Consider the following 23,567-nt stretch of genomic DNA (forward strand, 5'->3'; position numbering starts at 1 on the left):
TGGGATGGGTCAGTGTTTTTATTGAGGCGGGAAAAAAAATCTGCTACAAATACAATATCTTAAAGTTCAAACAGTGTTATAACTTAAATATCCACATGATGATGCTAACAATCAACCATTGTTATTACTGGTATTATTACTATTTTTCAAGAATGCATAAATCACATTTAACACACACAGGCCCTGACAGTAGGGCCAAATCCCCATGGTGGGTCTCTAGGGTACAGTGGGCCTGAAGGAAACTTCCTGGTTCAAGTGACTGTAGCTCAGACCACCTAGGGAGGGCAACATCAGCCTGGGTCTAGACTGAGTGACATTACATGACACTCCCAGGGCAGCCAAGTCCTGGGGGACACAGTCAGAGACACAGGCTCTGTCTTCTCTGATTGCCGTGATACCAGTCTTTATGGAAGTATATTTCCTGTCAGCCTTACCAAGATCAGAACAGACAGTGTAAGTAAGGACCTCTTGACAAAAATGACCTAACAAAGTTCATACAAAATCATTTCCTTTTTTTTCTGTCACTGTTTTTGGTGTATGTCTTTGTTGCAGGTGGTCTATCAGTGTGTGACCTGCAACATTGAGTTTATTTTACAGAGGTTGGGAAGGTTCTGACCACAAGTAGGACATCTGGGATGATGATGCACAGTACAGTGGCATTATGCATGGATGCAACAGTACACAAAGAGTGAGAAGTATACATTTCAGATATACTCCATACAAAATCAACATTAGGCTACAGCTGTGCACATGAACGCTGATCTAAACATACAATACCATTTACCTTACAAACATTTATAAAAAGAGCATCATTAGGTAGTAAAAAAGGTTGATTAAATGATGAAATTAAAGATGCGTAACAATTCCTTGCTGCCCCAGAAGAAACTGAGGACTTCTCATGGTGATGAGAGTTTCTCTCTAATGGCTACAGCTGTCAATACTGTGCCACCAACCAGTACAATACATTTAAACACCGAAAATATAACATGTCGATGTCTATCAAATGAGGATGCCTTATCTCCAGGAACGCTTTGACTAAGCTGAGTCAAATTTTGTTTGACACACTTTTGTACATCTGGGATGGTTTTCTCAGTTGGTTTTGCAATAAATACTCATCTATAGAATATTAACGACAGACAAATTGTCTGTACCATCCCAGTTCATCAAAACATCACCATGTTATGACTGAGATAATACTTAACATTCCCTCTGCTCTTACACAAAAACAGCCACAACTTACATTATCATCCATCATGAAATGTACATATTGGGAAGAAAAAAAAAGAAGAAAAAAATTCTGGCCTTTTTCTAAATATTTATTTTTAAATTAAAGTGCAATATTTCAATGAATTCCCGTGGAAAATATATAACGTATGAAAAAACGAATACATTCTCATTCGTTGTTACCACAGGGACCTAAAACCTAAATGTTGCATTCTCTACCGTATGTACAGTTCTCCTCAGAAACAAGGAAAAACATAAATGGACAGACCATTATACTTCTACTAGTCAGTCTAGTAACAAATAATCACAATACATAATATCTTCCTCCATTGCGCGCTATACAATCTAACCAGTTTCCTATAAGGCATCCATCAGAGTGAACCAAAACATCATCTTAAATCTCCACAGATCAATGCTAGCTCAACGGGTACACTACTACTCAAACATGGCTTATAATTTAAACATCTACTTTGGGGCAACATACTTTTATAATTGTATCCCATTGAAGCAAAGTGTCTTTAAAGACAATTTTATCATATGATTGAATATGCAGCTGTTCTGCACAGTTTTGTTTAAATCCAACTTTAATAATTACTGTGCTACCAGAAAGTGGATGTCTTTAACAAACCATTGGAACATAATGATTGTAACAGGACTGGAATGTGTATGGTATATTCAAACAGATTTTCACAGCTCTGTCCAAAAGGTTTTGGGGAGACCCCCCTGAGACAGCAGCAGTGTGGATCCTGGAAGGTAAATGGCCTAGGAATATTGCACTGATTCTGTAGAGTAGCAATGTACACTTTTACATTTGCATTGTACTAATCAGACCAACATTGGTGTTCAAGACAATAATTAACATAAAACTGGACACTAAACCAAACAGAATACTGTGCATGGATATGAACTGATGGAGAAACACCGATTTAAATTACTATTGACTTGTGCCTGGCCTATTTTGAGACTGGGGTGCCCTCTTGTGTTCGAGACAGTGTATTACACATAGGCCCTAAAATCCTGCAAGCAACTGTTTGATGCCAGCAGTACAGTACCAATGGGTACTTTTAACAAGGTGGTAAAACAACAAACAAATCGCCAATAAACATGTTTCTTATTATTAGTACACCATTTAAAACGGAAACATTTTCCAAAAATATATTTTATCTTGTCTGGTGCTTCATAAAAATATCAGCAGAGGAACAGCAGTGTGAAGAATAAATGCAGTACTATAATTATGTTTCTGATCTGTGAAATGAGAACAATCTGTCGTTCAATTATGTAGAAAAATGTGACAAGTGCAAGTATACACAAGAACTCTGAATACAAAAGGGGATAGTTTGATAGTTTGTTTTGGTTCGCGTTGCAAATGTTAGTGTGTTGTTGTCGTGATGGGGATGTAAGAATGACCTCACTCTCTGTGCTCAACTGGTCATGTCTAGCCTGTCACCTAGTGGTAAGATTATCACACTGAGAATGAGGTCAAGCCATTCAACTGTAGTCCCTCTTAATCAAAAAGCCATCAAATGATGCACTTGAGAATAAACTTTAACAGAACTAATCTGTGGTACTTTGACCAGAACGTGTCGTGAGATGGCTTTTTCCTGGAGTTTGAAAACATTTAATTTGAACAGTGAAAAATAAAGAGTAAAAGAAAATACCTTTAAACATTATTTTTGGGAACCTTCATACTTTCTGCAGAATAACAACAATGTCCATGCTGCACTCATTGTTTTTTGCATTGCAGTGGTTTTGAATTGCAACATTTATTGGCCAAGCTCCCTTCCTCCCCAGTATACAGGAAGTGAAGAGGCTGCTGCTGGCTGAGAGGATACGATGTAATGGTAATGGGCATTGACGGGTTAAGCAGGCGAGCAGAGTGGATGAAGGGCCAGATAGAGGGACGGGTTAGGAGATAAGCCCTCTGTAGCTCTCCCAGAGTGGGAGTCGAGGCCAAGTCCTTCCAAACTCTCCCTGTGAGGAGACAGTGGAGGGGGCTGGATATGGGGTGGATCCAGAGAAAGAAAGAGACCTAGTGGGGTGTCAGGAAGAAAGTGCGTCCCCAGACAGCAGAATGGGGGACTCAGAGGACTCTCAGTTCTCTGCCATGGAGAGAGCCAGGGCTGCCTGTAGTGCCGCCTCTTCATCGATACTGTAGTCCTGCAAAGACAGAGTCAGACGGTCACTCACTTTAACATTTGATTTGACAGGACAGGGCCATGGCTGCCTGCAGTGATGACTCCTCGTCAATGCTGTAGTCCTGCAAACACAAAGTCACACAGTCAACCACTGAGTAAATAATGCCTGACACCAAATAAATAAAGATTCTTTGAGATATGCAGTGCATTCATGTTACAGTACTAGGATATTACAGCGACAGTACTAGGATATTACAGCGACAGTACTAGGATATTACAGCGACAGTACTAGGACATTACAGCGACAGTAGAAGGATATTAGAGACAGTACTAGGATATTACAGAGACAGTACTAGGATATTACAGCGACAGTACTAGGACATTACAGCGACAGTAGAAGGATATTACAGAGACAGTACTAGGATATTACAGAGACAGTACTAGGATATTACAGAGACAGTACTAGGATATTACAGAGACAGTAGAAGGATATTACAGAGACAGTACTGGAATATTACAGCGACAGTACTAGGATATTAGAGACAGTACTAGGATATTACAGAGACAGTACTAGGATATTACAGCGACAGTACTAGGATATTACAGAGACAGTACTAGGATATTACAGAGACAGTACTAGGATATTACAGCGACAGTACTAGGATATTACAGAGACAGTACTAGGATATTACAGAGACAGTACTAGGATATTACAGAGACAGTACTAGGATATTACAGAGACAGTACTAGGATATTACAGCGACAGTACTAGGATATTACAGAGACAGTACTAGGATATTACAGCGACAGTACTAGGATATTACAGAGACAGTACTAGGATATTACAGAGACAGTACTAGGATATTACAGAGACAGTACTAGGATATTACAGCGACAGTACTAGGATATTACAGCGACAGTAGAAGGATATTACAGAGACGGTACTAGAATATTACAGCGACAGTAGAAGGATATTACAGAGACAGTAGAAGAATATTACAGCGACAGTAGAAGGATATTACAGAGACAGTACTAGGATATTACAGAGACAGTACTAGGATATTACAGCGACAGTACTAGGATATTACAGCGACAGTACTAGGATATTACAGCGACAGTAGAAGAATATTACAGAGACAGTAGAAGAATATTACAGCGACAGTACTAGGATATTACAGCGACAGTAGAAGGATATTACAGAGACAGTACTAGGATATTACAGCGACAGTACTAGGATATTACAGCGACAGTACTAGGATATTACAGAGACAGTACTAGGATATTACAGCGACAGTACTAGGATATTACAGCGACAGTACTAGGATATTACAGCGACAGTACTAGGATATTACAGCGACAGTACTAGGATATTACAGCGACAGTACTAGAATATTACAGCGACAGTACTGGGATATTACAGAGACAGTACTAGGATATTACAGAGACAGTAGAAGAATATTACAGCGACAGTACTGGAATATTACAGCGACAGTACTAGGATATTACAGCGACAGTACTGGGATATTACAGAGACAGTACTAGGATATTACAGAGACAGTACTAGGATATTACAGAGACAGTACTAGGATATTACAGCGACAATTACTAGGATATTACAGCGACAGTACTAGGATATTACAGCGACAGTACTAGGATATTACAGCGACAGTACTAGAATATTACAGCGACAGTACTGGGATATTACAGAGACAGTACTAGGATATTACAGAGACAGTAGAAGAATATTACAGCGACAGTACTGGAATATTACAGCGACAGTACTAGGATATTACAGCGACAGTACTGGGATATTACAGAGACAGTACTAGGATATTACAGCGACAGTACTAGGATATTACAGCGACAGTACTAGGATATTACAGCGACAGTACTAGGATATTACAGAGACAGTACTAGGATATTACAGAGACAGTACTTGGACATTACAGAGACAGTACTTGGATATTACAGTGACAGTACTAGGATATTACAGTGACAGTACTAGGATATTACAGTCACATTATTGGCAACAGAACAGCTCTAGTCCTATCTAAAGAACAGACGACACACAGCCCAGACCCCAAACCTTATCCTCACCACAAACGTGTCGTAGGAGAACTTGTGCCGGTGGAGGAGGTGCTGGAGGAAGTTGGAGCTCTTGTAGCTGGGGTCCCCCCAAGGCATGGCTGAACATACAGGACACACCTGGAGGCACACCAACAACTTCACCATTACCTCCCCAGTGCACCAAATCAGAATGCAGTAGGATGTACTCTCATGCAGTGACGTCAACGTTGCATAACACTTCATATCAGCACATAAATGCTTGAGTAAATTCAGACTGGGACAGTGTACCTAGTTCAGACTAGGACAGTGTACCTAGTTCAGACTAGGACAGTGTACCTAGTTCAGACTAGGACAGTGTACCTAGTTCAGACTAGGACAGTGTACCTAGTTCAGACTAGGACAGTGTACTTACAGTGCCTTGCGAAAGTATTCGGCCCCCTTGAACTTTGCGACCTTTTGCCACATTTCAGGCTTCAAACAAAGATATAAAACTGTATTTTTTTGTGAAGAATCAACAAGTGGGACACAATCATGAAGTGGAACGACATTTATTGGATATTTCAAACTTTTTTAACAAATCAAAAACTGAAAAATTGGGCGTGCAAAATTATTCAGCCCCTTTACTTTCAGTGCAGCAAACTCTCTCCAGAAGTTCAGTGAGGATGTCTGAATGATCCAATGTTGACCTAAATGACTAATGATGATAAATACAATCCACCTGTGTGTAATCAAGTCTCCGTATAAACGCACCTGCACTGTGATAGTCTCAGAGGTCCGTTAAAAGCGCAGAGAGCATCATGAAGAACAAGGAACACACCAGGCAGGTCCGAGATACTGTTGTGAAGAAGTTTAAAGCCGGATTTGGATACAAAAAGATTTCCCAAGCTTTAAACATCCCAAGGAGCACTGTGCAAACGATAATATTGAAATGGAAGGAGTATCAGACCACTGCAAATCTACCAAGACCTGGCCGTCCCTCTAAACTTTCAACAATGCAAAACGTTATGTTTGGCGTAAAAGCAACACAGCTCATCGCCCTGAACACACCATACCCACTGTCAAACATGGTGGTGGCAGCATCATGGTTTGGGCCTGCTTTTCTTCAGCAGGGACAGGGAAGATGGTTAAAATTGATGGGAAGATGGATGGAGCCAAATACAGGACCATTCTGGAAGAAAACCGGATGGAGTCTGCAAAAGACCTGAGACTGGGACGGAGATTTGTCTTCCAACAAGACAACGATCCAAAACATAAAGCAAAATCTACAATGGAATGGTTCAAAAATAAACATATCCAGGTGTTAGAATGGCCAAGTCAAAGTCCAGATCTGAATCCAATCGAGAATCTGTGGAAAGAACTGAAAACTGCTGTTCACAAATGCTCTCCATCCAACCTCACTGAGCTCGAGCTGTTTTGCAAGGAGGAATGGGAAAAAATTTCAGTCTCTCGATGTGCAAAACTGATAGAGACACACGCCAAGCGACTTACAGCTGTAATCGCAGCAAAAGGTGGCGCTACAAAGTATTAACTTAAGGGGGCTGAATAATTTTGCACGCCCAATTTTTCAGTTTTTGATTTGTTAAAAAAGTTTGAAATACCCAATAAATGTCATTCCACTTCATGATTGTGTCCCACTTGTTGTTGATTCTTCACAAAAAAATACAGTTTTATATCTTTATGTTTGAAGCCTGAAATGTGGCAAAAGGTCGCAAAGTTCAAGGGGGCCGAATACTTTCGCAGGGCACTGTAGTTCAGACTAGGACAGTGTATCTAGTTCAGGGTATAACATAGCAGACTGACCACTTTGTTGGGATCATTGCGGTGGTTCTCCATACAGTGTTTGACCAGCTCCTGTTGATCCAGATTGCGGGCGCCACAGAATGGACATGAGAAGGTGGAGCGGTTTGGAATATTGCTGCAGGCAGGGAGAAAACACACATTTAGTAGGAGCCATAATGGAAACAACATGGGTATGCACACAAACGTTGCCAGACACACACTGATGGTGTGTTGTTGTGTGTGTGAATATAACCCCAAAGTCTGAGGCCCAGTTTCCAGACACTAGCAGGATGCTAATCATGTCCAGCAACACACCAAGAAGGACAGCTGGTCTGTGTGGACATGAGGGTCAGAGAGCAATGTGCTGCAGTGACAGTAACGCTAGCTGACCCACACAGCCGTAGAACAGGGTCCTTAACAATGTGTTCATTAACTCACTGCTCCATCAGCACCACAGCAAGACAACAAGGCCAATTCACACACTACCCTCCACAGCTGACCAGGAGCAGCCCATCAGAGTCCCATCAGACAGTGTTAACAGGTCTCTCAGGTAGGACACGGTCTACTGGCTAAAGGGAAATGTCTGTTTGACTTGCCGATAAAGGTGCACTCTGTACTGTAGACTTCATAGAACAGCAATTTCCTCAGAGAAACTCCATAAAATATACCAACCAAACATAATTTCAGCCGAGACTAGGTGAGACTCTGCTTTGGTGGTGCTGGCAACGTCGCCCAATTAAATTGTGTTTTGGAATGTGGTAAAAACAACAACCTTGAAAACCGAGAAAAGACACAAGATATGCTGATCTGTGTTCACCCGTGAGTTCCATATGGTCACTATGGACGTCACAGAACCTGATCAGAGTACTCTTCCTCAGACTCTTCCTAGTAACTCAGTGCTTCTAGTACATGTTGGGAGTGGGACCTCTGGCTGAGTTGTTCACAGACCCTCCAGACAGAAAGACCCTCCTGACAGACATACCCTCTAGTCTAGACAGATGGACAGACAGACAGAGTGAGGTGTGGTGTGATGTGACGTAAAAACAGAACACACTGAAAGGGAGGGAATTAACAGATCTCTCTTTGTAGAGCTAATTAACTGCAGTTTACCCACCTCTCTCTCTGTACGTCATCAAAGGCACAGTACATCTGCTTACAAGCGCAGAGACACGCACACTTGGAAGAGTGTAGATGGGCATTGGTGCCCTGCTGCTCTGTGAAAATCAAAGGATGCCTATACCGGTACTGGTATTTGTAAGTAGGCATTTGTGTCTGGGGGTGTTTGTGTCTGTGTGTTCTTAAGGGAGAAGTGTTCATGTGTCAGCAGAAAAACACATCTCCTGAGTCCCGGAACATCAAAGGTTTTCACAACAACCCAGAGAGCCAGGAACATCACAGGAGAGCATGACTCATAAAAGACACACATTCATACCGCTGGGTTAAAATGTACTGGGAGTGTGGTTCTGCAGATCAATGCTAGGACAGAAATATTGACTCAAATCTGTTCAGTCTGTCCAAATGGACCCTGACGTCCCATGTCACACAGTGTCTGACGTGGCTTCCAGGAGCGACTGAGGGCCCCTCAGAGAGATTACCTGGGAATGGGCTGTGAAGTGGGGACCACAGGCACAAACTTTGGGCAGTTGGCCATCTGCTCCTGGACCTTCGCGCAAGAGGAGATGTGTGACCTCATTTTGACCAGAGACACCTGAAGCCCGCCAGTGGAGAGAGGAGGAGAGCGAGAGAGTGAGGGGGAGGACAGGAGGGAGATAATGAATAGGAGAGCAAAACAGAGGTAGAGGAACAGGAGAGCAAGACAGAGGTCGAGGAACAGGAGAGAGAGCGAGACAGAGAGGGAGAGGAACAGGAGGCAGAGTGAGACAGAGAGGGAGAGGAACAGGAGGGAGAGCGAGACAGAGAGGTAGAAGAACAGGAGGGAGAGCGAGACAGAGAGGTAGAGGAACAGGAGAGCAAGACAGAGGTAGAGGAACAGGAGGGAGAGCGAGACAGAGAGGGAGAGGAACAGGAGGGAGAGCGAGACAGAGAGGTAGAAGAACAGGAGGGAGAGCGAGACAGAGAGGTAGAGGAACAGGAGAGCAAGACAGAGGTAGAGGAACAGGAGGGAGAGCGAGACAGAGAGGTAGAAGAACAGGAGGGAGAGCGAGACAGAGAGGTAGAGGAACAGGAGGGAGAGAGAGACAGAGAGGTAGAGGAACAGGAGGGAGAGAGAGACAGAGAGGTAGAGGAACAGGAGGGAGAGAGAGCCAGAGAGGTAGAGGAACAGGAGGGAGAGAGAGACAGATGTAGAGGAACAGGAGAGCAAGACAGAGAGGTAGAGGCACAGGAGCGAGAGAGAGCGCAAGACATGCTATTAAGTGAATAAATGGGCAGGGAGAATTTTTGTGAGTGTATTGTGTATCATCAAGTGTGCATCTGTACAGTATGTGTGTTGGACAGAGTGGGGGGCCATAGTAGTGTAGTTCACCTTCTTACTGCAGCCCCGACAGGGGGCCTTGTAGTTGGACAGCTGTTTCTCCACACTGGAGGACTTGTCCACCATCTTTGGGTCAAAAGGCATGCGGCACAGAGGGCAGAGGGGAGAGGTGACCTGGAGACAGGGCTGCAGACACTCCCCACAGAACCTACACACACACACACACACACACACACACACACAGAGAGAGAGAGACAGTCAGTCGTTGCACTGGAACCAAATAATATAATCTATACTCCGAGAGAAAGAGACTGACAATCAGGACATGAGTCGAATGATACGTAAAGTCTAAACACAAAGTGAATCAGAGCGTTTAGTCGGAGCGAGTGTCCCGGAAAAATGTGTGTCATCTCAATGACATGTGTTTGTGGGCTTTAATAACATTCTATGAACCTCTTCTCATGGTTTGCCCGCACGGTGAACTCCAGTCAGTCTCATTCAGTGCCAATGGAGCAGTGGTGTATCTATTTGCTGAGGCAGCATCACTCACAGTCAGACAGACCCAGCATTCAACCCATCATCATCTACTCTGGCGACTGAGCAATGTGGGCACCGCTGGGTCACCACTGCCCCTGTGGTGGCATGCAAACGGGCTGAGTGATGGGCAGTCACCTCCCATGACGCCATGAGTCAGCAGTCAGCACTGCCAGTTAGGGGTCCGCCAGTAAACAGAGGGCCCAGAGAGCTGGTCCTGGGCTGGCCGTGAAACCTCCCCTGACAAATGAGCCAGGAGTTTATACTGGCAGAGTACTGAATCATTGCAGATTTTTACAGCGCAGCCGGATGCTTTATGGCCCTGTCGGCCTGAAGGCAAGCGCGTAGGGTAGGGAAAGACTTTGTTTTCAGAAGACAAAAATGGTGCCCTTTGAACTTGACTGATTTCAACGTGTACTCTGAACCTGACCCAGTCTGTATTTCCTCTCACTGTAGGTAGCAGTTTAAGAGTGGCTACTAGCACCCCAGATCCTCACACCTGCTACTTCATTTGTTGCTTTGAAAGCACTTTCAGCAACTCTTTGCCCCATTAAAAACAACAAATCTTGTTGATCAAATTTTTTACTTCAAAAAAGTCAGACTATAGAGAAAAGCCAGGTGTGGAAAGAGAACATAACACTAACCATTTCCTCGAAGCCCGAAAATAACCCCTTCAAACCAGCTATATAGTAGAAAACAGGAGAGCAGCCAGCCAAGCAGAGACCGAGGCGTGATGGTGAGGGAGGAGAGGAGGCTATTGGGGAGGGACAGACTCCATCAGCTCATCCTAACAGCATCCATAGCACAGCCCAATCGTTACCTGGAGTTCTTGGAGGATCTCCACGCATTGAGAGGGAGGGTAGATGTTTCCATTATGTCCCCAGAGGCCTGGCCTGCACAGCCACAGATACTGAGACAATACTGCCCACACAGAGCTCTAATTGAGCATGAAACGTCTCATCATTCAGAGAGAAGAGAAGAATATTATTAAAAGCAAAACAAACGCTCCGAATACAACAGGTGTAGTAGACCTTACAGTGAAATGCTTACTTACGAGCCACTAACCAACCAGGCAGTTAAAAAAAAAAATACAGATAAGAATAAAGAGATAAAAGTAACAAGTATTTCAAGAGCAGCAGTGAAATAACAATAGCGAGACTACATACAGGGGGGTACCGATAAAGAGTCAATGTGCTGGGGCACCGTTTGGTTGAGGTAGTATGTACATGTAGGTAGAGTTATTAAATAGATTATTCATAGATGACAACAGAGAGTAGCAGTGGTGTAAAGAGGGGATGAGAGGTGGGTGGGGGGGCACTGCAAATAGTCTGGGTAGCCATTTGATGTTCAGGAGTCTTATGGCTTGGGGGGGTAGAAGCTGTTTGGAAGCCTCTTGGACCTAGACTTGGCGCTCCGGTATTGCTTGCTGTGCAGTAGTAGAGGACAGTCTGACTAGGGTGGCTGGAGTCTTTGACAATTTTTAAGGCCTTTCACTGACATCGCCTGGTATAGAGGTCCTGGATGGCAGGAAGCTTGACCCCAGTGATGTTCTGGGCCGTATGCACTACCCTCTCTAGTGCCTTGAGGTCAAAGGCCAGGCAGTTGCCATACCAGGCAGTGAAGCAACCAGTCAGGATGCTCTCGATGGTGCAGCTGAGGATCCTTTTGAGGATCTGAGGACCCATGCCAAATATTTTCAGTCTCCTGAGGGGGAATAGGTTTTGTCGTCCCTCTTCACGACTGTCTTGGTGTGTTTGGACCATGTTAGTTTGTTGGTGATGTGGACACCAAGGAACTTGAAGCTCTCAACCTGCTCCACTGCAGCCCCGTCGATGAGAATGATGGCGTACTCGGTCCTCTTTTTCCTGTAGTCCACAATCATCTTCTTTGATTTGATCACGTTGAGGGAGAGGTGGTTGTCCTGGCACCACACGGCCAGGTCTCCGACCTCCTCCCTATAGGCTGTCTCATTGTTGTCGGTGATCAGGCCTACTACTGTTGTGTCATCTGCAAATTTCATGATGGTGTTGGAGTCGTGCCTGGCCGTGCAGTCATGAGTGAACAGGGAGTACAGGAGGGGACTGAGCACGCACCCCTAAGGGGCGTGAAGAGCAAAGAGCTGAGGGGTCAGATATGTAAGGAGCCAGGAGTCAAATCTCCCTGCATAGCCACAACCAGTCTTGGTTCTAACTTTGTGGGTGTTACAGATACAAGTATCCTGTGTGTGTATGTTTCTTTTATCTCCTTCTCCCCTCACAGGAGAAAATCATCACTCCCCAATCAGTCACCAATCATCAATCAGAAGACACACCTCCTCCTGTTTCCTACCCAATCACCGTTCCTTTCCCTTTGTTTAAAAACCCTGTCAGTTGTTTGCTGTGGAGCTCAATCTCTCTGTAAATGCCATGTCTGTAGGTCTCTCTCTTTGTGTATTGACCTCTTTTGTTTGAGCAACTCCATAGCACTTTGTCATCACCTGTGAGTATTGTTTTTGGTTATGGTGTTTGTTTACTGGTGGGAAAAGGGGGAACCAAGACAAGTCGCCCATGGGCATACACTGCCCGTAGGTAAACTTTGTTAAATGCACTAGTTAGAACTGGGCGGACCACCCACTGTATTTTTGGTTAGTTAGTTAGCTGTTGTTAAAGTAGGCTAGTCTAGCTTAGGGGTGTTTTTGAATACTTATTGTTTCTTTCCTTGGGTCCAGCTCAGCCCCTTTTCCTGCTCCCCCCATTACCGTGTGTTTATTAATAAACCCTGAGTTTGACGGTAGATTTCAGTTTTCGTGGTTATTTCGTTCACACTTTTACTTTGTCACTATTATAAATTGCATGAGTTATGTTACGGGTCTCATTACCATCCCCCCTAGACTGTCAGGCCAAAAAGGATTCGTAACAGTGGGTCTACCACTGTTCTTCTCTTTCAGCTGGTGACCAGAACTTCCCGTTTGTGGAAGACGCCATGCAATCTGCCCTCGGGCAGGCTAATCAAGTGGCTAATAAACTCTTAACAACACAGTGGAGTGTTACATAGTGTCAGGGGATGTCTATTAAAGTAATGGCACTGTGTTAGTTATCACATTAGCATGGGCTTAGTTTTAATAGCTAAACATCTCTCACTTCACACCATCCATATTCAACCAGCTACATGACCCATGTGACCTCCTCTGGAGTCACTTCCTACTTCCCAGTCACATAGGAAACCCCAAAAACACAGCCAATCTTTTAGTCAAAATGTCATCTAGTCAAAACACGTTAAAATATCCACAAGCTCGGTTTGTTCCCATCCACCAAACAACACTAGAGCAGAGATCTGGACTAAGCACAGCCTGTGTGCCTACATTAACATTCAAATATGCTAATAATTAGGCCTAGTGAGTACGCCTAGACCTATTCTCAAGAGAGCCCGCAATACTTGGAAAGACATTTCTGAGAAATTATACATGAGTGTAGAGGCTGGTAATAATATTCTCTGGGGCTATCATTGCGTCGTATTCAAAAGGTATACTCAGCTAGCCTAGGCTATAGAACTGCAGAACAATATCGGAGCAGTACAAGTCGTTTGCCGTCCTTTTCTACTACCTAAATCAACCAATAGCATCATGAAAGACATTGGCCAAATTATTGCTCCAATACTGACACTAGGATCCAACAACATAACATGTTACTGTGTGCTTTCTGACCCACATGTCGTAGTCAGTTGCTCCGTGAGGTGTTGTCCGAAGTGCGAGCCTGTGTCTATTTTGCAAAGTGTGGCACCTATCAGGTTAGATAAAAAAAATAAAGTTTGCCGTCTGTCCTCGTACCTATTCACGTTCCCAGACACTTAAGAAAACTTTTCCAAACACCTATTAATAGATCCATAAAACACATAGGTGGGAGGAAGGGATTCAATCTTTTTTGCAAAGCACAAAAAAAGAGATTGTTTGGGGACCCGTTTGATCAGCTGAGATGTAGTGAAAGCTCTCTGTCTGGACAGTGATGAAGGACCGTCTAGGGTTGATACCGTCTCAGAGAATAGAGAAGCCAACTCGAGAGGAGCAGCATTGAACAAAGCACACATATTCAAACAGCACTGATGAATACTAAGAGCCCACAGTGCTGAAGCACCATCCTTTCGGGTCTGTTACACGGACGGACAGACGGACAGAAGTAAAGACAGAGTATAGGACTGACAGAGCTACGACAGTGTCGAACTACAGCGGTCTGCAGAGCATGCAGGGAGCAACACTTCAATGTTGCTTCAAAATGCTCATCTTCCTCTCCTGCAGAGAACAACTCCTCCACATAAAAGTCTGAGGGAAACGTATCTCCATATCAGTGAAATACAGATCTGTCCCAAGCACCCCAGCAGCAGCAGTCTTTCAAAGTAAGTATCCAGACCTACTGTAGCCCAACTCTGGAGTGAAAGACACCTCAAAGGTGATCTTCTAGCATTGTCTCTCATCACTTAAAGACGCCCGGATTAAGCACCCTCCTATTAGACACTTAAATCACTTCCACTGTACTTAACACTCAGACAGCAGGACGCCACCACCTGCAGGTTCACTCACACGCGTTTGCACGTCTTGCGTCTAATTGAGCAGGGGCTAAAGAAAGAGTTGTGGTCAAGTGTGTGGTGACATGGGAGTGACAAACACTCAAGGGTGAAAATGGTGTTGTTGACATACTGTCCTGTACTGCCTAGTCGTAAACATTTTGGCCATGCCCAATATGCTTCCTGAGTATTTACATTCCATTCTCGCCAATAGATAAAAGATAAGCAGTTGGCTACTATTTAGAATATTACACTGGAATGTGATTATTAGGCTACCTAAGGGAGGTGTTAAAGGAGCAGGCGAGGAACGGCCTATTCCTCCAGGAGTCAAAGAGAGTCACCAAAGAGCACTATTTTTTTTTACATATAGATATATTGTCCCTCTCCAGCTATAATGGGGAGATGGGAAAATGGCATCGTCTGCCGCCACAGCGCAGCACACACCTGGCCCAAGGATACCGGGACGACTTGCTGATGATGCATATGGTTTATATGATGACGTATGGTGTTATAAGGAGAGAAGCTCCACAACTGTGTATGTTTGATCTCCCCTCTCCACCTCCCTCCCTGAAGGAATGAGGCGAGCTGACCATATTTCCTGTGCAGAGAAGGGAGAGGAAGCCTTCGTGGAGAGACTTGCTGCCAATTCAGGAGCTGCAGAGTTAGACTAATGAGAGCAAATGAAGCCAGGTGCTACTAGAACACAGAAGCCCCAGGGTCGGCTCCTCGCCATCTGCACCTCAGCTCTGTTCAATCTACTTCTCAGAACTACAGTAAAGTAGACACTGCAGAGCATAGAGGAACAGTAGGAACTCGTGGTTGTTTCCCCCCTGAACAGACACACAGTATAGGAATAGGACACAGGCTTCCTCCTTAAACCGACCTGTATGCTCTAGTCGGCTGGTCCTCACAACATATTCGTCGCCAGACCCACTGGCTCCAGGTCATCTACAAGTCCATGCTAGGTAAAGCTCCGCCTTATCTCAGTTCACTGGTCACGATGGCAACACCCACCCGTAGCACGCGCTCCAGCAGGTGTATCTCACTGATTATCCCTAAAGCCAACACCCCATTTGGCTGCCTTTCCTTCCAGTTCTCTGCTGCCTGTGACTGGAACGAATTGCAAAAATCGTTTTAAGTTGGAGACTTTTATCTCCCTCACCAACTTTAAACATCTGCTATCTGAGCAGCTAACTGATCGCTGCAGCTGTACATAGTCCATCGGTAAATAGCCCACCCAATTTACCTACCTCATCCCCATACTGTTTTTATTTATTTACTTTTCTGCTCTTTTGCACACCAGTATCTCTACCTGCACATGACCATCTGATCATTTATCACTCCAGTGTTAATCTGCAAAATTGTAATTATTCGCCTACCTCCTCATGCCTTTTGCACACAATGTATATAGGCTCTTTTTTTCTACTGTGTTATTGACTTGTTTATTGTTTACTCCATGTGTAACTGTGTTGTTGTCTGTTCACACTGCTATGCTTTATCTTGGCCAGATCGCAGTTGTAAATGAGAACTTGTTCTCAACTGGCCAACCTGGTTAAATAAAGGTGAAATAAAAACAAAATAAAAAAAAAAAACTAATTGGATTTAACAGAGCAGAGAGGGTATGGGTTTGCGAGGGTATTTCACATATTCAGCATTTTTGACATGCCAGAACATCTTTACATCAGAAATGAGTGAATCTATAGAGCTAGCCTGTATGATCTCTTGCAGTATCAAAAGAGACTACTGCCCATCCCAGTCAACCCCTTGCTTATACATCCCCTGCCTTCACATTGAAACACATATACTCCCTCTCCAGCCTCTAGGTCACCAGGCTGCTTGTTATGGTGCATACCTATCACCATCGTTACGCACAGGAGCGCGTCATCAGACTCACCTGGACTCCATCACCTCCCTGATTACCTTCCCTACATACGTCACTCCCTTTGGTTCCTTCCCCAGGCATTTCTGTTTCAGTTTCCGGTCTGTGCGTTGTTCGTGTTTTGTAATACTTTTAATTGATTTATTCAATGATTCACTCCCTGAACTTGCTACCCGACTCCCAGCGCACACGTTACACATGGCTTACGTGACACACCACTGTTAGCGGGGGTGGGGGCGAGGACAGTTTGTTTTGACATGACACACCTCAAGGTTCTCTCAGCTGGACATCCTCTGAACGCACGGTCACACCAAAGTCACTGCATCTCAGTGCAGAGGGAAAAGCTGAGCATCTCACATGAGCCTCTGCGAGCTATTTTTTTTTCACGACTACAGGCTTGTGGTCGTCCCATTCAATGTGCAAGAGAATCGCTCCCATGGATCTTACAATATAGCCTAGTAGACTGTAGTGCAATGTACATCATCGTGTGAGCACTAGGAATGAAAAACCAGCAGTAGGATAGGTTGTGAAACAAACACATTTTTCACAGAGAGGAAGCCAAGAACAACAGTCTCAGTACTCAGTAATGGCTTAAAAATAGCCACCCGCTCTTTGTAAAAGAACCAAAATTGATCTGAGGACATTAAAGGGCTGTTTCTGCAAATTACTGTCTGCATGAGAGGCAAAGCAAACCCCTCAATTCTGACACTGTACTGAGAGAACTAAATGAAAGACACTTAAGTCAGCCTTTCAGGTCACAACCCACCCACACGGGAAGGTTCTGCTAAAGGTATCCTGATGCAACAACACAAAGTGCATGAACAGTTTTCTGCCAGGTTGCAATGCCAATCGTGCTTGGCAACAGTCTTTAGTAGTCTACTGTTTTGTTGTTGTAGCTACAATAGTTACACAGTATCTTGCCCTTTCCCACACACCCATTTAGCAGAGTGGGGAGCTGATTGTTTCCTCTGGAAAGCCATATTGGCCAGACTTCAAACCCACTGTGTGACAGTGGGCTCCATGCCAACGCCACAGGAGGCAAAGCAGGTGTACGTGGCTGTGTGCAAGAGAGAGACTCCATGCTTAAGCAATGCGTGCATACAGTAGTGTTGGAGGTAGAATGTAGTGAGTCACTAGAGTGAGTGGTCTCCTCCATGGCCTGAGTTAGCAGTACGAGGCTCTCATTTGAGACCTTTGTTCAATCTCCCCAGCAGCAGCTCGGCTAGAGCAGTGGAGAGAGGATGGGACGAGAGACACAGAACGGTACGCTGGCACGCTGCATAGCTGAGTGTGAGAAGACAAGAACACAGAACAACCTTGAGGGAACAAAAGCGCCCGTTTTGCTCCTCTCCTCCCTCTGTCTCACTCAATGAGCAAACTTCCTCAAATCACCCAAGACGAGGGAGGTGGGGGATGGGTAGGAGTCAGGCTGCCAAGTCTGCCTCGGGTTCAGCCCACTAACAATGCCACGTGAGGAAGAGAGAGAGGGAGGGAGGGAGATACAGAAAGAGAAGAGTAGACGAGGGATGAAGCTCAACCACACTGCACACTGCCCTAACCCATCTGGACAAGAGGAATACCTATGTGAGAATGCTGTTCATCGACTACAGCTCGGCATTCAACACCATAGTACCCTCCAAGCTCGTCATCAAGCTCGAGACCCTGGGTCTCGACCCCGCCCGTGCAACTGGGTACTGGACTTCCTGACGGGCCGCCCCCAGGTGGTGAGGGTAGGTAACAACATCTCCTCCCCGCTGATCCTCAACACTGGGGCCCCACAAGGGTGCGTTCTGAGCCCTCTCCTGTACTCCGTTCACCCACGACTGCGTGGCCACGCACGCCTCCAACTCAATCATCAAGTTTGCGGACGACACAACAGTGGTAGGCTTGATTACCAACAACGACGAGACGGCCTACAGGGAGGAGGTGAGGGCCCTCGGAGTGTGGTGTCAGGAAAATAACCTCACACTCAACGTCAACAAAACTAAGGAGATGATTGTGGACTTCAGGAAACAGCAGAGGGAACACCCCCCTATCCACATCGATGGAACAGTAGTGGAGAGAGTAGCAAGTTTTAAGTTCCTCGGCATACACATCACAGACAAACTGAATTGGTCCACTCACACAAACAGCATCGTGAAGAAGGCGCAGCAGCGCCTCTTCAACCTCAGGAGGCTGAAAAAATTCAGCTTGTCACCAAAAGCAGTCACAAACTTCTACAGATGCACAATCGAGAGCATCCTGGCGGGCTGTATCACCGCCTGGTACGGCAACTGCTCCGCCCTCAACCGTAAGGCTCTCCAGAGGGTAGTGAGGTCTGCACAACGCATCACCGGGGGCAAACTACCTGCCCTCCAGGACACCTACACCACCCGATGTTACAGGAAGGCCATAAAGATCATCAAGGACAACAACCACCCGAGCCACTGCCTGTTCACCCCGCTATCATCCAGAAGGCGAGGTCAGTACAGGTGCATCAAAGCTGGGACCGAGAGACTGAAAAACAGCTTCTATCTCAAGGCCATCAGACTGTTAAACAGCCACCACTAACATTGAATGGCTGCTGCCAACACACTGACACTGACTCAACTCCAGCCACTTTAATAATGGGAATTGATGGGAAATGATGTAAATATATCACTAGCCACTTTAAACAATGCTACCTATATAATGTTACTTACCCTACATTATTCATCTCATATGCATACGTATATACTGTACTCTATATCATCGACTGCATCCTTATGTAATACATGTATCACTAGCCACTTTAACTATGCCACTTTGTTTACATACTCATCTCATATGTATATACTGTACTCGATACCATCTACTGTATCTTGCCTATGCTGCTCTGTACCATCACTCATTCATATATCCTTATGTACATATTCTTTCTCCCCTTACACTGTGTATAAGACAGTAGTTTAGGAATTGTTAGTTAGTTGGTTATTACTGCATTGTCGGAACTAGAAGCACAAGCATTTCGCTACACTCGCATTAACATCTGCTAACCATGTGTATGTGACAAATAAAATTTGATTTGATTTGATGTAAATGCTTTCAGAAGGTGTTATACTGGACTGGGTTATGCGTCTGCACACTGTATGAGACACACCCATTTCTCCATTGAAGCTTTTGCCTATGTTTAAGAGAAGATTGGGGTAAGGGGTTGAAACAGCCAGATGGAGACTGTACCACTGAGTGGGATAAGGATTAGGTCTGGCCTCTGAGGTTAACAGATTGGGGTTTGCAATGAATTCTAAAGTGCATGCTCTGGAGAGTTTGAGTGAGATAACGTTGGGATTGTGGAGCGGTCCTTTTGGGGGAGGGATTTGGAATATACAAACTGATATACGGTTCCTATCAAATCATATTGTCTGTAATGCTGAATAGACCGCAGTTTCTGTTCTGTCCAGGGCAAGATAATATGGACACGTGAAAAAGTAATCTCACGCCAAGATCAATGGCTAAAAATGAGTTGTCCACATGGATACATACCGGTGAGTCAGTGGAGGCTGCTGAAGGGAGGACGGCTCATAAAAAAGGCTGGAATTGAGTCAATGGAATGGTATCAAACACCTGGTTTCATGTGCTTGATACCATTCCATTGACTCCATTCCAGCCATTATTATGCCGTGAGTAGGCCTTTAGCATCACCATGACAACGAGCAGCACCAGGACTGTGCGTGCAGGTGTACTTTTCTACTCAGCTCTGCGTGTGTGGTACTGATAGTGCAATCATGACAACAGTGTGTAATTCCATTACCCCCAGCTCTTTTTCTCCCGCTGGATTACATCCATGTACATTTTGTGCTTCAAGTGTTGTCAGGATAATGGCACAGACAGGACCTTCAGTTCTGGGTTCAACCAGAACCACTGACCTCAATAATGAGGTTTAATAGAAAATACATTCATTCTCCCTGTGGTTATTTCTATAATTAGACTGACTGTATGCATATGTCCCCAAATGAGAGTTATATGCCCCTCACTGGCACAATGCTGTATGGATACAGAGCAGAGAACGTTTTTTATTTGTACTTAAGAGAGACATTGGTCATATCGACATGACCACTCCGAGTTGAATTAACGTTAAACACAAAATATAATAACGTACAGTATTAGCCCATAATACACAATGTCATGTTTTCTACACACTTTCATGGGTGTTGATATCTGCTTGGACAATAACTCCTGGTGAGGAAGAGGATTGTGTAAGTGTTAACCTCAGTGTGTGTGATGTGAGATGTTGACATCCACCGAGCCGATCTCACAGAGATCGGACTAGCCTATATGCATGTCAGATAGAAGTGAGCCAGGCAAACGACAGAGAGAAAAGCTGCTCTGACAGCTATCCCTCAGCAAACTCAGTACTGCTGGTGGGACAGGCCAACAGACAACCACACAGCAAACAACACATTGAGCAGACTATTCAATCCACCCACCAGACCCACATGACACCACTTCCTACAACACAGACAAAAAAGATGTGATTTAGACACACCTCAGAGCCCAGTCTTTAATGAGCAGCCATATTAAAGCTCCCATTGTCACACAAATCAAATCCTAAAAAAGGACAGGAGGAACGGTTTGTTTGGCGAGTGACAATGCAGTCAGCTTCAAGTCAACCATACATATTCATTCCTGTAGACATACAGGTGTCAAAAAGGAAGAATAGAAGGGGACTGTTTTCAAAACGCCAGTAATCTTCAGTGATGACTGCAGAAGAATGGACATCAAGTTGCCCCCCCCAAAAGATTTTAGAACAGACTCCATCTAGACTTTTTTCTGTGTAACTGCTAGTAATGCAATTCACAGGAGGCAACAAAAACAAAACACATGTAGCGTTACTTAGGCTACAGCCCTACAAAGATGTTCACTAATGTTCAGTTCAGGGAAACTTGGCAATAATTGGTCAATAACTGGTGGTGGCTCCTCGGAATAGCTTATTTAAAAAAAAACTCATTCCAAATGGCTTATACAACTGGAGAGCTTTCAGACCTCTTGGTTTCCAATAATCGACCTTGTGGTATGTGTTCTTACTTAAAAAAATAAACACGTGTGGCCAAACGATACTAAGAATTATTCTTATTGAGGCATATTAATGTCATTTTCTCAACCTAACTTTTACAACCGCAATTCAGCGAGCTTCCCTTCACAGCTGCAGATTTTTAATGTACATGTGAAATGTGAATTGATCACAGTGAGAAAATGGTGCAGGCAGAAGCTCCGCTGTGTTCCAGCTCTGCTCAATGTTCCAGAGGCAGCACCTCGCGGATCAAAAGGCAACTCTCATGTGCCACACTGAGGTTACATTACCCACGTGCCCGAGGCCTAGTCAATGACATTATGGGAAGCTTATGGTGGAACGCAGTGGTGGGAAAACAAACATTGGGGGGGATCATGAATAACTCAGCTTCTTCTGAGTGCTGAAACTCTACAGGAAAATGATAGATCAAACAATGCAATGAGCATCATGAGAATCCAAAACATCCCATTCAACATTTCAATATATCTGTTTCCACATATCCTAGTGCTGGCTAAAAGTATACAAAACGGTCTTCCTCTTTTCGACAACACATCTCATTTTAGCCTAGGCAGCCGATCGTGGTCACCATCTAGCGCCTACTATCGGCTGCCTAAGCTAATCTAATTTGTGTTGAGTTAGCCGTTAGACACGCATTTCCTCTGTCTGTAGCTATTATGTCTTTATTGTTACAAAGCTGTTGTCCAGCATTTTTCATCAAATCCGCTAATAGCCTAGTTCGTATTTCACGTCGATACTGCGTTTCGGGAAGCACTGAACTACCACCTCGCCCGCTTTGTTCAACTGTCTGAGCTCCCTTGCATTCCCTTTGGCAAGTTGGCATCCATGGAAAAACGGAAACATTATCCCTATCCCAGTGTCAATGCAGTTTTTTTCTATCATAGATGTGGCTTTTTTCTGTGAATCATAAGCATTTTATAACAAAACCGTTACTTTAAGTGACAAGCAAAAATGAGCTTGACAGCTCTACCAGTGGACTGATAAATGACAACAACCAATACAAACATTACGAGAGAATAAATAAATAAATATATATATATATACACACACACACACACAATAGCACGTTGTTGTTTTGTAAGTGAGATACACTTGTCTGAGAAGCAAGAGATCACAAATCCGCCAACTTACGTGTGGGCACAGCTTCCAATGGTGACAGGTTTATGATACACCTCCAGGCAAATTGGGCAGGAGAACTGGCTCTCGAGGCTCTCGCCAGTGGCAGCCGCAGCTGCCCCGTTTTGTTGGTGCTGCCTGAGCTGATGAGTAGCCGACACAAAACTGCGAAACATCGCCATCATGAACGAGGATCTTGCTCGCACTTCGTTCTCGACTATAACTGTAACTACCTGGGAGTATTCACATCGATTATTTACATCGATTGTGCACGATGGACATGCTTCGTGTGAATAAATCGTATGAATAAAGCTATCCAACCTATGTATTGTTTGTGTAAAATAATTTAGCCAACATTAAACACTACATCAGTCCGCTACACAAGCGCACACGCCGAAGCACGAAAGAAGTAAACATTACAAGACAGTGCTGGTTGACGAGAGGACAAAAACAGGGCGCTGAGCAAATTATTCGATCTTCAAATCATTTTGATTTACAAACAACTAACCAAAATATATCCAGATCATTAAAAGATCAGGGAATTTCCACAACTGCTAGTTCAGGGCGACTCTCACGAACAAGCCGTACAGCTTCAGCAAAGAAGAGGACGTTTCTGGTCATTGAAGTCTCGTTCGCGATATCACCAACTCAGTTTACAGATGCTTCAAACTACACTCCCACAATACATTGTTTCATTGTGTTGTAAAATGTTTAAGTTATTACAGTTGTGCTTTTCTCTTTTAAATATGTGTTGCAAGATTGATTAATGTGATACATCCACAAAAAGAACAGTGATCCAACTACAAAACGCTATTC

General features: G+C 44.3%; 1 protein-coding gene across 2 annotated transcripts; it reads right to left on the reverse strand.

The window, feature by feature from the left end:
* On the reverse strand, nucleotides 1–23,540 carry LOC135547785 (E3 ubiquitin-protein ligase RNF166). Of its 2 annotated transcripts, none has more exons than XM_064977041.1 (6): nucleotides 22,767–23,540; nucleotides 9,691–9,847; nucleotides 8,801–8,913; nucleotides 7,227–7,341; nucleotides 5,457–5,564; nucleotides 1–3,381 (listed from the first exon to the last, which is right to left on the reverse strand). In XM_064977041.1, the coding sequence occupies exons 1-6, from the start codon at nucleotides 22,934–22,936 to the stop codon at nucleotides 3,316–3,318; spliced, it is 729 nt and encodes a 242-aa protein (XP_064833113.1). In that variant the 5' UTR covers nucleotides 22,937–23,540; the 3' UTR covers nucleotides 1–3,315. The 2 variants fall into 2 exon arrangements, with proteins under 2 accessions (XP_064833113.1, XP_064833112.1); XM_064977040.1 differs by having other exon boundaries at nucleotides 1–3,481; nucleotides 22,767–23,538.
* Between the last annotated feature and the right edge of the window lie 27 nt (nucleotides 23,541–23,567).

The sequence above is a fragment of the Oncorhynchus masou genome, chromosome 1 (genome assembly GCF_036934945.1).
Source record: "Oncorhynchus masou masou isolate Uvic2021 chromosome 1, UVic_Omas_1.1, whole genome shotgun sequence".
In the NCBI taxonomy this organism is placed as follows: domain Eukaryota; kingdom Metazoa; phylum Chordata; class Actinopteri; order Salmoniformes; family Salmonidae; genus Oncorhynchus; species Oncorhynchus masou.